General features: G+C 37.1%; 1 protein-coding gene across 3 annotated transcripts; it reads right to left on the bottom strand.

Annotated features, from left to right (window-relative positions):
- Positions 1–662: 662 nt before the first annotated feature.
- On the bottom strand, positions 663–13,905 carry LOC109091949 (coiled-coil and C2 domain-containing protein 1B-like). Of its 3 annotated transcripts, none has more exons than XM_042718047.1 (27): positions 13,749–13,905; positions 13,455–13,589; positions 13,154–13,244; positions 12,752–12,893; positions 11,689–11,789; positions 11,470–11,583; positions 11,164–11,301; positions 10,766–11,069; positions 9,713–9,840; positions 8,947–9,025; positions 8,782–8,838; positions 8,480–8,622; positions 8,196–8,268; positions 7,174–7,313; positions 6,951–7,080; positions 6,658–6,830; positions 6,451–6,576; positions 4,800–4,858; positions 4,591–4,707; positions 4,356–4,429; positions 4,213–4,271; positions 4,078–4,129; positions 2,612–2,711; positions 2,276–2,366; positions 1,964–2,086; positions 1,523–1,561; positions 663–1,438 (listed from the first exon to the last, which is right to left on the bottom strand). In XM_042718047.1, the coding sequence occupies exons 3-26, from the start codon at positions 13,217–13,219 to the stop codon at positions 1,550–1,552; spliced, it is 2,601 nt and encodes an 866-aa protein (XP_042573981.1). In that variant the 5' UTR covers positions 13,220–13,244; positions 13,455–13,589; positions 13,749–13,905; the 3' UTR covers positions 663–1,438; positions 1,523–1,549. The 3 variants fall into 3 exon arrangements, with proteins under 3 accessions (XP_042573981.1, XP_042573983.1, XP_042573982.1); XM_042718049.1 differs by having other exon boundaries at positions 8,480–8,619; XM_042718048.1 differs by lacking the exons at positions 13,455–13,589; positions 13,749–13,905 and having other exon boundaries at positions 13,154–13,416.
- Between the last annotated feature and the right edge of the window lie 327 nt (positions 13,906–14,232).

Raw genomic sequence — 14,232 nt, 5'->3', positions numbered from 1 at the left:
AATGCCTTGTCAAGAGGATCCACTGGTTGTAAGTGATAAATTTTATCAGCTGTTTGAACTCATTCTGACGGCACCCATTCACTGCAGAGGATCCACTGGTTGTAAGTGATAAATTGCGGAATCTGTTCTGATAAAAAAGCAAACTCATCTACAACTTGGATGGCCTGAGGATGAGTACATTTTCAGCAAATTAGAATTTTTGGGTGAGCTAATCCTTAAAGCTATTTCTCTGGTCATTGCTATGGCAAATATAATTAAAAGGTGTCATCTTATGTGTCTGAACTTAACCTCAATGTAAACATTGGCTAATATTTGGCTAAAGTGCCTACTAGGAGCAACCCTAGTGCAGAATAACCATCAAGTGCAAGAAGAGTGATAAAAGACTTCTGTCATATATTAAGTTTAATATATCTACAAACTAAGCAGAATAGCTCTAAAATCTACTTTTGCTAACTTATAATAAGGTCAACTAAACTGGCACTTCTGTTCAGAGAGTCTGAATATGACTATTGCAGCACCAGTTCTAGTCCTGAAAATGTCAGCAAAATGCTAAGAAAGATTACTAAAGCCTACATTTACCAGAAAAATGATACATTTTCAATCATTCCCAAACATGGCACGCTCGCTCATTTACCTCCTGAAGCAAACATAAAGAAAAAATCGACTATTCAGAATGTTTAATGAATAGTTCACATCTGGTTCAATTAGTAAAAGCTGGTTTATGGCTTTAATAGTATGTATATATAAGGAATATAATATTTAACAGCAGTACTTTGACACGGCCTATCTGTAATAAATCAAACAGTAAATTCACATAGGATGTAAACAAGTTTTGAAATGTGTGACAAAATGTTTGGGATTCAAACGCAAACCGTTTTGCATAGCTAATCATGTATAACTCATTTGCATAGCAGTCATACATTAGTATTTGAGATATGAAAGGAACAGGTTCCTAGTTTGAGGGAGAACAGATTAAGTCATTCATCTTACTGCAGCAGCAGTGATTACTTTGGCATTAGTGCGTAAGTGCATCCCAGAGCAGTAAAAAAAAAAAAAAAAGGGTTAGCTCTCATTGGCTTCAGCTCCAATGCATTAATGTAACAGTTGGGGTGAGCGTTATTATAAAATCAAGAGGCAATCTATCTCAAAAGGGCCGTTTAAAAGGCATATCAATCTCATGCAAGTCTGTGTGCATTTTCCTGCTCCTCCTATTAATATCGCCTGTATTTTTAATAACCACCCCAACTCTTACATCCTGGTCCAACCTCTTTTACCCTGATAAAGACAAAGCTAACTTCCTCTGTCAGAGACTGTCTCTCTGTTAAGCAAGTTCCTCTTGATCTCCTTCACGTGGTTCGTGCCCGAGGCTAGCAGCACCATTTAGCTTTCATCGTCCATACCTTCATCCACTCTGATAATACCGCTGAGACCTCAAGACCTGAGAGAAAAATCTACTGTAAGGTGAAGTGTAACATGAATGTGATCATATATCTGTCAGTAGAAATGGGTCAAACTTTCTTACGTTGTGAAGATGGAATCACAGTGTCAGTTACAGCAATACCTAATACAGACAGCAGATGACAGTCAAAACATGACATTTACACACACATGCAAACACGCGCACACACACAAAATCCCTGTTTTCACTAGGAAATAGGACTATCAAAATCATAAAATACATTGTCATATAGATTCATTACTGTGTAAGATTACATAATTACATTCAAGTAACCCTAAGCCAAACCCTAACCATACAGTAAATGTAGTTAATTAATATTACTCAGTACTTAAATGTATGTTTTTAATATTTATAATATTATTTATACTTAAATATAAATACATCAAGCAGGTCATCTCTTAATCTGTGTATTTAAATGAAATGGTATAATGCACTTTTAATCACCCTAAATATAAACCATCATCTTAATGTTCAAATTTTGGACATAGCCACAGTAGCACTAACCTGTGGCTCCTCTAGCACTAGCCATCGTTCTGTGACCGTCTGGTGGTCCTGCCCACCCAGCGGCTCTCGGAGACGCACCCTCACCTCCAGACGACCACCTGTGGCCTTCCGCCCATCCATGAGCTGCATGCAGAAATGAAGCCAATGCCATAAACATACATCCTTCACACAAATGTAAACATGGTGATGTCTGGCTAAGGGGTGTGAATGTCCCATTTTAGCTCAAGTTCATGTGTTAAACACACAGCTGATGTTTGCACTCTCGTCTCTGGGTCCTATGCACATACTGTTAAAAAAAATAGCCCCGCTCACCTCCACTATCTCTCTCACTTCGCTTTCAGTTTCCAGTTTCTCCAGTTTGAGCTGGGCTGTTCCTACCGGCTTGTCACTTCTCAGAAATCCACTGTCCCAAAACAAAGAAATCAGTGTGAAGCTCAGATCCACCTACTCACACTGACCCGGCATGAACCACAACTACCACAGAGTTCAATCAGGGCAGCACTGGTTGATATGTATCCTGACCTGTGTGTCTGCCCAATATAAATGAATCTTAAACAAACTGTTTACTGTTAGGAGACAATAAAAGTCCCAAAATGATGAATATTTGGAGACTTGGGATCTGTGCTTATCTCCAACAGCAACACCCACCCTTTGTGCAGCACTTCCAGCTTCAGGCCTTTAGACTGTATAACTCTCCTGAAGCCACGGTGGTTCCGGTTGATGTTCAGTTTGAAGTTCTGGTTATACTCTGCCAAAACACCAAATAAGTCAATACCTTCAGCAGCATATATTCATTTTAATTACACTGCTCGCTAAAATAAAAATTTAAAAAACTAAACATTTTAATTAACCAAGAAATAAATTGATCAAAAGTGACAGTAAAATACATTTATAGTGTTAAATGAAAATTTGTTTGGTCAGTAAATACATATATATATATTATAATATAGTAAGGAGGAATTTTTTTTTTTTGTAAGGAGGCATTAAATTGATCACAAGTGACAGTAAAATACATTTATAAATGTTAAAGGGATACTCAACCCCAAAATGAAAATTTTGTCATTAAACCCCATGTCGTTCCAAACCTGTAAATGCTCTGTTCGTCTTCGGAACACAATTTAAGATATTTTGGATGAAAACCATTGAGGCCTGTGGCAAGTAAATAACAGTGTCAAGATCCATAAAAGGTATGAAAGTCGTCGTCAGAATACTCCATCTGCCATCAAAAGTGCAATCTGGGTTATATGAAGCAACGGAAACACTTTTTGTAAGCGAAGAAAACAAAAATAACGACTTTATTCAACAATTCCTTTGTCAACAGTCTCCTCTGTGTCTCTCCATATCACCATATTATGCTGCTAATGCTCCTCTGTATCATCCGCGCCACAAGGATGCGATTTTTGTTTTCTTTGCTTACAAAAAGTGTACCTGTCGCTTCATTTAACCCAGATTGCACTTCAGATGGCAGATGGAGTGTTCTGATGATGACTTTCATATCTTTTATGGACCTTGACACTGTTATTTACTTGGCAGTCTATGGGACAGTCACAGGCCTCCCGGTTTTCATATAAAATATCTTAAATTGTGTTCCGAATCAATAATAATAAAAAAAAATAAAAAAAAATAAAAAATAATTTATAAAAACAAAAAAAAAAAAAAAAAAGAAAATTTTCAATAAAATCATTAATACATCGAAAACTAGATTAATACATCACTTGAATAAATGCCATTTTAAATGTTTCTTGTGCACCAAATAAGCATTTTAGAATGATTTATGAAACATCATGTGACATCGAAGACTAGAGTAAAACATCACTTGAATAAATGACATTTTAAACTATATTTAAATAGAAAACATCTTAAATTGGAATAATTTCTGCTTTCCTATAGTAACGGCAAGGTCATGGGTTCGATTCACAGGGAATATATGAACATTTTTACCTTAAATGCAATGTAAGTTGCTTTGGATAAAAGTGTCTTCTAAATGCATAAATGTAAATGTAATAATATTTCACAATATAACTGTTTTTACTATAGTTTTGATCAAATAAATGTACCCCTGGTGAAAATTAGAGTCTTCTTTCAAAAACCAAAATCTTAATACATTTTTTTACCTGGGTTGTTGGTATTTTTGATGACTGATGTTTTATGTTTCTGAGGTTGATCCTAACATAAACAGAGGAAGTAATTCATATCAAATGGGTGACTGGGTAAAATGAAGCCTAGGTGACTGAAGAACTCATACTCACTGTACTGGGGTACGGGAAATCAAACTTGACATAGGCATCCAAGTCATTTGTTGCAACGCCTTTCAAAAGAAGCAGAGAGGGGAGATGTTTAAAAGCAAGACACTTCCTAACAGTGTTTGTTTCAAGAACAGTTTGAAGCTTACCAGGAGGAGCAGGAAGGTTCATCCCTCTAACAATGACCACAACCATATCTGTGCTACTGAGCTCCGGGAAAATCCTACAAGGGCACAAGTCAAGAAAAAGAAATCATGTTATTCATTGAAACATCACATATTTCCCTTAATTGGGCAATTAAGATCTGCAGTGAGAGTGTCAGACCTGACAGTGCGATGTTTTGGGCTTTTCCTTGAAGGAAGATCTGCAGTGAGAGTGTCAGACCTGACAGTGCGATATGTTCTCTCCTCAAAGTGATGTTTAGGAGGCTGAAGCCCCCTATTCTGCGCCAGTTTAAGAATCTCCAGGCTCTTCTTACATTGTTCTGCCATGTTCTCAAATCTACAAGAGGGAAAACGGGAATAAATGAAATACCCAATGAAATCACTTGAATTTCATTTATTGAAGTGGTGTACTAGTGATGCGATACATACTTGGTTGTTTCTGCGACATTCCCCATGTGTGTGAACTGCTTGGAGTACGTCACACATTTCTGAAGAAGAAAGGAAACATGTCCTACTTACATATTCCACATCCGCTTCTAGGTTCTGTCTCAAAACCTACTGATCTGCCTACTTAGACAGCATTTTAACCATGTGGGTGTTTTCATAAGCAAGATAAGTTGTCTGCTTGCCGAAGCGTAAAACTGTGTTGTTGCTGCCAGGTCTTGGTTATTGAAAATCACTTTATATTTGATAAAAAGCTAACTCAATTAAATCAACTGAAAAAAACTTTGTGACTGTAAATAGAGTCAAGAAATCGATTTAAGAGGCTCACATGGATTTCAAAATCCTGCCATAATAGTGTTTCTTATTTATTGTCTCGGATTTTGATCGGTGTCTTTTGAGTGTGTCTTAAGCTAATGCACAGTACTGTTTAACTACTCTGCTGGGTCTTGGGGAAACGTCTTGGGTAAAGTAAAAAAAAAAAAAAAAAAAAAAATACCTTTAAAGACTACTTTAAATAAAAAAATTGACTATTTCAACAAATATATATATTTTATGCTTGCTAGAGTATCACACTGTTAGCTTAGCAACATGCTAACATCAAATTATCATACTGAATAGCAATTGATTCTTATGAGCATGATCTGTGAAATATTGACTATAAACACACTTATAGTGAATATAAATCTGCTATTTTGCCCAATGTTATTTTACTCTTTATTAAAGGTATAGTTCACCCAAAAACAAAAATTCTGTCATTAATTACTTACCCTCATGTCATTCCAAACCTGTAAGACCTTTGTTCTTCAGTTCTTCAGAACATTTTGAGATATTTTTATGAAATCAGAGAGCTTTTGACCCTCCATAGACAGCAATGTAACTGAAATGTTCCCAGACTCAGAAACATAGTATGGACATCGGTAAAACTGTCCATGTGACATCAGTGGTTCAACCATAATTTTACAAAGCTGCGAGAATACCGTTTGTGCGCAAAGAAAACAAAAATAATGACTTTATTCAACAAAGACCAAAAAAGAGCATTCATTAAAAAAAAAAAAACTCCATGTGGCTCCGGGGGGTAATAAAGGCCTTCTGAAGTAAAGCGATGCGCTTGAGTAAAAAACAAAAACACAAGTACGACAAACAGTGGAAGCTAGAGTTTTCAGTTTATAAAGTTTTAAATATAGATATTTTTCTTACACAAATGCATCAATTATTCACCCCCCAGAGCTGTGTGGAATATCTTTTATGATGAATGGATGCACGTTTTTTTGGCTTCAAATTCTCAACATACATTCACTGCCATTATAAAACTTGGAAGCGGAAGAGCCGGGACATTTTTTAATATAACTCTGATTGTATTCATCTGAAAGAAGAAAGTCATAAACACCTAGGATGGCTTGAGGGTGAGTAAATAATGGGGTAAATTTTCATTTTTGGGGTGAAATATCCCTTTAATCGCAAATTCTGTTGAAATCCAACATGCTCTTCTTGTGAACAATATTTGTGAAATGAGTATGAGTATGCGTATGAGATTTCATTTCAGATTCATTTCGATGGTAGCTGACTATGTAGAAACTAGGTTTTGGCACAGATCCATTCTCCGTGTTCCTTTATTAATTCACCAACTTCTTGTTACCTCGTATTGCTCTTTGAGTAGTTTGGTGAGTTGAGTGTAGACCTCCTCAGCCTTCTCTGAGATCTGAACATCACTGTGATGGACTACGATGAAGTCCTCGTCCTCATCTCCAGGCGGTGAAGGCACCTGAAAATAAAAGGGTAGTTATTACTCATTTCATTATGGATTTGTAAAAGAATTTATTTATAAAAACAATTACAGTGTTACCTTGCTTATGTCCACCATCTTGCCGCTGCGGGCGGCTTCTATCATGGGGTCCAAACCCTTTGCTGCGCGCAGGAGGGTCTTGGCCTGCTCTAGGTCATTCTTTTGCTTTGCCTGCAGCGCTGCTTTCATGTACTGCTTTTTGCGGCCTTCCAGAAACTCCAGCTGCTGCTGAGCTGAGTAGACAATAACCAGATTTAAACCAGTTTGAGAGAGTTTTGTGTGCTTCTTATGTAACTCAGTTACAAAATGTAAAAACATTGCAATTAAAAGGCCATCTTAAAACACAACTCTACCAGTGTCAGGCAGACTTCCTCTTTTAGACGTTCTGTCTGGGGAAGGTGAAGGGGTCCTCTTGGGTTTCTGTACCGTTGGCTGTACTACAAGAGTGGGCTTATTTTGGTCGCCTACTTTCGGAGCTTTAACCTAGAAAGCAAATTAAAAAAAAATGTGATTTCTTTAACAGCAAGGGACAACTTTGAAAATATTTAAGAAATGCTACAAACTTTAAGAATTTACCTTCTCCTCTCCCTCTTCATCATCCTCTTCACCATCACCAGCTTCAGCTTCATTAGATGTTAGTTTATTGGCTGTTTCCAACACTGCAGCCAATCCCTGCTCTGGAGAAGCAGCCTTCTGGCCTGGGATTGGAGGAAAGCCTATGGAGAACACTTCAGTTAAATAGAACTCCTAATTTTCTTAGCAGGAATTCAAGCTAATAATTAAAGAAATGCAAAAGTTGTGCGAAAATTAATACTTTTATTGCGCAAGGATGCATTAAATTGATTGAAAGTGACAGTAAAAACATTTATAACTGTAACGGTCTTGCCTAGCCAGCATTCCTTCATTTGCGCCTTCCTGTCACCAGATTGCGTTTGCTTGTTTTGGGTTCAAGCGGCAGGGGCGGTGGGTTACCGGTGACGAGTTGACTGGTCCCAGCGTGTCTGGCCTTCATTTGTGCTTGATGCCTCTCCAGTACCAGTTTATGTGCATACTTTAATTTTCTTTTAAGTTTTCTATTACCTTTTGTGTTGATTTTTTTTTAATTCAGTTATAGATTACTTTAATAAACATATATTTTTGGGTTAATTTCAATTGTATGTGATCTCCCTTATTTGTGTTACGCTGAGCCTATTGACTATTTCAAATAATTATGGTTCTTTTTAAATTTCTATTAATTAAAAAATCCACAAAATTCCACAAAAATATAAACTATTTTCAATGATAAGAAATGTTTCTTAAGCACCAAATTAGCATATTCAAATGATTTCATATTCAAATTTCAATATGATACTCAAGATGGAGTAAATTTTACTTTGCCTTTGTAGGAATAAATTACATTACAAAATATATTAAAACAGAAAACAATTATTTTATATTTTAATATCTCACAATATTGCAACCTTAACCGTTTTTTTTTATTTTTATTTTTTAATCAAACAAATGCAGCCTTGGAAAAGAACATCTAAAATTTGTACCAAATTTTTGAATGGTAGTGGACATGTACACAAAAACTTCTTTTTGACTGCAGAAGAACCAACCTGGAGGGGCTGGAAGTTCGTCAAAATTTACAGGTCGGCCTGCTTTATGGGCACGGATGGCAGACTGGTATTGCTGTGGGTCACACAAAGAACATCATATCTGAAATCAACAATTCGGTGGAAACACCTTTCTATGTGTAAAATGTGCTGTAGTATGTTAACATGAACTTAACACAAGTCCTTCTTCCACAATCAGATAAAATCTAAAAAGGAAACACTGCAAGAGAAACCAAAAGTTTGTGGACGCTCAGTGGTTTAGGTGTCATTTTGATAGGTTTACTAACTTTAGCAATGCGGTCATGCATGCGGGCTTTGCGCTCATCTCCGCCGGCCTTAGCTTGTGTGAAGGCCTCTTTGTACTTGGCCATCCTCTGTTCCAGAGCGTCAAGAACAGTCTGGGGCTGAGCTGGGCCAGAAACACTGTCTGCTGGTATAATAAAAACAAAAAAATTAACACTAGGAGATAGGAAATGCATTCTAATTCAGGTCACAAGTACAGTAATTCAGGTAAGACCATATTTAGACTCCTAAAAGAGACACATGCTCAGCATCTGAAAATATCTGATGTGATAACTGTTGTACTAACCAGGAGCTGAAGGTGAGGTAACAGCTTTTTGAGGTGCAGGGTGAGTAACTGTAGAGGCTGTGGAAAAGAATAAAAGCTACAAGCCTTGAACATATGTAACAAATATGCACCACATCATAGCTACTATAGTATCTTTCTAACCACAAATGATAATTTAGGTCTAACCTTGAGACAGAGGGGGCGGAAGCGAGCTCATGTCCACCGGCTGGCCTTTCTCCAAAGCCTCAATGGCTGCATCGAATCCCTGAGCCAAACAAGCAAACAGCATAGTACTATTCTTTGTCTACTTCCTACAAGTCTTGAATACCTCAAATAACTTAGCACATTTTCATTACAAGTGAGTTATTAGAAATCATGGTTTACGAGAACAAGACACTTCAGTTAAGAGGAATATCCAAACTCGCACAACAGCATAGCTGAAGTGGAAGATGCCTTGAATTAAACGGCAAACCAACTGAATCGCTCGGTAAAAACAGTAAAGGCTTTGAGATAAAAAGTCTTTGGCAAGTTTGAGTCAAAATTTCCGTATTAGAGCAGAAGGCAAATGGAAAAAGATACTTTAACAGGGTGTGATACATTTACAAAGCCATGCCTGTTAACTGAGCACAGACAGCACAGTTACAGAAGTCTGCTTTTTGGTTTTAACTGAAGCAACTAAAAGAGTTTACAAGTCAAAACAAAGAAAACAACTACATTTACAACAACAAATCTATTCACATTTCAACTGTATATAATTAATTAGAAAGAAGGAATCCAAACTTTGTACAATTCTGTACAAATTGAATTTGCTTACTGATAAAACACTCATTTGGAAATTTTAAAGGCACAAAGTCCTGAGAGGAAAGGCCATAAATATGCCACTGTTTAAAAATTAACAGTACAGAGACAGCAATACATAGCTATATACATTTGATTAGAAACCGTGTCTTACCTTGCTGGTCTTTATATGCATTTTGGCTTGGTCAATATCTCCTGCTTGTTTGGCCTTGAGAGCTGCCATCCTGTATTCCTTCTGTCGCTCTAACAGAACGTCTTTATTGGGCTGTCCGGCTGGTGAGTCTGATTTAGGAGCAGTCAGAGGAAACCACAATGTACCATTTACAAAAACAGCTCTGGAGAATGTCATGCTTGTAGTTAAATTAGCAAGTCACAAACAACTTAAAGAGAAAGGGTCTCATTTTCAAAATAGTCGCTTTTCTACACCCAGCGTTGATGATCCATTGAATAATTTTTTTTGTTTGCACATTTTGAATTATGACTACAAATATTATGGAAACTGCCAAAAAAAAAAAGATTCCTATGAAATGATATTATCAGTATATATTTTAGGGTTGTTGGACAGCATGAAATAATTTAGCAAATACACACTCCACTCATAAATCAACACAACTGCTGTCAAATATTAAATAGGGATTAAGTCTGTTTTAAAATACTTATCAAAAGGACTAGTAAAGATGCTTCTATTTTGCATTATTTTCTAATTTAACACACAAGTTTCATTACAAATTCTAAGCATAAATTAAGTGAAAAATATAACTGAACATTCTACATGAATTAGTGAAGATTTAACAATTCAAATGTTTGAGATAGATACGTTTTTTGAAATAAGCATTGTATGTTCATTGTTCATCAATGCTGGATTTATTATTAGTAATATTGTGAAATATTATTCCAATTTAAAATAACTCTACAAGTTTGTGTGAATGTTCAAATGAGCTTCCATAGAAGCAAGGAAATCTGATTTGTACAAAGGAGTTCCATGTCACAAATTTGCTTACATTTGATTACTGACCTAGAAACAGTGCTGAATTAAATTCTTCATCGTTTTTATATGATTTTCTCGTATTTTGAATATTTTCTAAAATGTTTTTATTTATTGGTTTAAATTAAAATAAATCCTATCAATTCAGACACTAGCTAGGCATTTTATCTTTAGTTTCAACCATTAAAATGTGGTATGTTGTCACAAAAGCACTTGACTGACCTAAGTGCAATTCAGTGCCACTCGCTGCATGTTCCCCTTCTGGGGATGCCAGGGAAGCTGGAGACGTTACACCGGAGGACTCGTCTTTAGTGTTTGATGCTGGATCCATGACAACAGGGGCGGCCTCTGCAGAGACAGGAGAGATCTCAACAGCGCTGTCACTCTCCCCGTGCTGATCAGGTGAAGCTGCAGGGGCAGGGGGCCGACTGGGACCACCAGATGCTCCACATGCAACTGGAGGAGGAATCTCTGTTTCGTCAATCTTCCCTCCTTTCCGTACTAATGCCAGCATAGTCTGTAGTGTCTAAACAAAAATATGAGACTGTCAATTGTCATAAATTATCATAAAAAAGGATGCATCCAAAGTTTGTTTGAGCAATGACACTACATCTGCATACCTTGAGGCCTCTCTCGTATCTCCGAGCTTTAGAGGTTTCCCCTGCAGCCTTGGCATTGGTAACAGCCATCCTATACAGGTTCAATCTCTCCTCTAACGTGTGCTCAATGCTACCAGGCACCGAAGAAACCTTGGTGTCCTGTGAAAAAATAAAAAAAAAGACTTATTTCACAAAAGCCTTCTACCATTTCACAACAAAGTTTAATGGAAATGTGCAAATTAATAATAAGAACTTTGATATTACAGCTAACACAATTGTACAAAGAAAATACGTTTATGCCTTCCCAAATAAACTTTTAGATCCTACCTGGCTGGCTGGCGTCAGTTCTGCTGAAGGGGTTTCCGCACTATCGGGGGAGGCAGGGGTTGCGGTACCTGAGTCTTCCGTTTCCTCCTCATCAACCACTTCCTGCAGCTCAGCCTGACGAGAATCACATTCACAACAAGCACTATAAACTCACTATACCGCATTCAAAAGGTGTTGACATTGAAAAGAAACAGACAATAAATCACAGGTTTAATTTACCAAGAGGTCTTCATCATCCTCCAGACTGTCATCTTCATCATCATCAATGTCTTTCATGCAGGCCTCTGCCATTTTTGCAATATCCTCCATCGGTAATGGAACTTGAACGTAAAAAATTTGAATACAATTTATTTAGATGTTCAGAAAATGTTTTCAAGGTCATAACAACTAATCAGAGTACCGATAAACAGATGATAGAAATGCTACCCTGTGGGTCAAGGTTTGGCTGGTTATGCAATTACACCATCTAGCTGCAAAAACATCTTCCTCTACTGATGGTCATTCAAAAGGTGCCATGTGCTATGATATTTTTTCCCCCAATTCACAAAGGTTTGATTGCATTATAGCATAGTACAATACATATAATTTTTATTACATTATATAAACATTTTTCCCCTGGTTTCACAGACAAGGCTTAAGGCTAGTCCCAGACTAAAATGCATGTTTGAACTGACTCAACTGAAAATATCTTGCTCTGACTCTTAAAATAAGTCAGTGTCGTTGTTCTGTCTCAAGATGCACAGATGCACAAGACATTTTTATAAAAGCTGCTTAAATATCTTAATTTAACTAAGGCCTAGCCCTGGCTTAAGATAAGCCCCATCTGTGAAACCGGGCCATAATGTTATAATACTGACTGATTTTGGATTTCTATTTTGGCATATTTTAATAAAATACAAATGATTTATTCCTGTGAAGGCAAGGCTGAATTTTCAGCAGCCAATGTCAGTGTCATGATCCCTCAGAAATTATTCTCATAATATGCTCCAAAAAAGTGCACAAGATCAAAGATGTCAAGTTTTTAAATCATGTACTTCTAAAGTGTTCCTCATCAGCCGAGTAACTGCCCCCAAATGAATGGGAATGCTAAGAGACACAGCTCTCTTCAGGTAAGACAGACCTTGGCACTACCACAGCATGCATTAAGAGTACATTAAAGAATGCATTAGGTTATAGTATTTCAGAACCTACCTTTTAAAGTTTGGCTGCAACACAGTCTGCATTTATTATATAAATTTCAAAACATAACAAAAATAAGAATAACGATAATCACAATGCCCACCTTTACCAGGCTTTTTCCCCCTGGGAGCCACATTGGGTTTCTTCCCAACAATGGCAGCAAATTCTGCTTCTAAAGTTGGATCATCCAGATCCTGCTCCATGTCCATCATTTCATCTGGGTTGAAATCCAGCAACAATCCCATCTACAAAGAAACAAGAGCTTACATGTAAAGGTCCAGTAGCACCCTTATCTCAGTCACGAGATGGACAGATCATCAATGGATTCTAACCCTGTCCAATATAAACAACAGACATAATCCTTAAAGGGACAGTTCACCCAAAATGAAAACTGTCATTACTTTAGTAACTTACAATTTTCATTTTAGTATGAACTGTCTCTTTAATATGTTTATCTTAAAACATTCACATCTGACAGTCACACGCAAAATATTTCGACACTGACCTGTTTGGCTGCAGCTGCTCCTTGGCCTTTCGGCGCCGCTGCTCGCTTGTTTTTCCGGGCAAACATCCCGCCCAGCTCCCGCTCCTCCACCCTTTAGTTACAGGACAGACAAACACCTGAATGAACGTGACGTGTAAATAAAAAAAAATCTCTTTTCGTCTTCGTACAAAACCGATTTGTAATGTTGAAGGGAAACAGCAGCGTGGAGGTTTCTGGTCGCGGAATGACAGTTTAGCTTTAGAGGAAGTTTATTAAGGCAAACGTCACATGTGCTGTTAACACGTGGGCTCTGCTGACTCACCCCGCTGATCCAGAAGAGCACTGTGGAGCAGTTTACTTTCCTTTCCTCGCCAACAGTAACCCCAATCCACTTCCTCCTTCCTTCCTACCGTACGAAGGGCTTCACAAATCTGGCAGTTTATGTGATGCAAACACCCTGCGAGAATTCCAAACAACATTATAACATCACACACTCATTAAAAACAGAAATACTTGTCAACAGAAACACTCGTAGTAGAGTTCCATTCGTTAGCTAAGACCTCTGACATATTAAATGATAACCATCTGGCGTTAAACAAGATGTTAATTTATTTACCTATGTAGAATTTTCTAATGAAAACGCAGCTGCGAACAGAACTGCATGTGACATTGGTTTTGTTTTGCTTCTGAAACCAATGCAACAAAAACATCAAAAACAAGCCACGCCCAGCAGTGGCAGACCGCTACCGGGCTTTAGAATTTTCAAAATAAAAGTTGTAATCTATAAATGACAGATCGGTTTTCAAACTAAAAGGATCTCTCACTGAAAAGGACATCATTTCAAAACCACGTGGGTTCAGTTGCTAATAACAACGTCGGTCAAGAAACTGACAGAAACAATTCCATGTATTGACTAAAAAAAAAAAAAAAAAAAAAAATGCAATGAAAGCGAATTGTTGTATTGTTTGATATCTTTGATATTTTTAGGCCATACCTTGTACAAGACATAAATACTTATATTTTCCATATTAAAACACGCTTCCTTTACAAATCTATGCGTGCAATAATATGTTAATTGTTTTTAGATTTTACTTAACTTT

This window comes from Cyprinus carpio, chromosome B2 (genome assembly GCF_018340385.1).
Source record: "Cyprinus carpio isolate SPL01 chromosome B2, ASM1834038v1, whole genome shotgun sequence".
Taxonomy (NCBI): Eukaryota; Metazoa; Chordata; class Actinopteri; order Cypriniformes; family Cyprinidae; genus Cyprinus; species Cyprinus carpio.
Note: the sequence above shows the minus strand (reverse complement) of the source record. Positions and strands in the feature narration are given on the sequence as shown.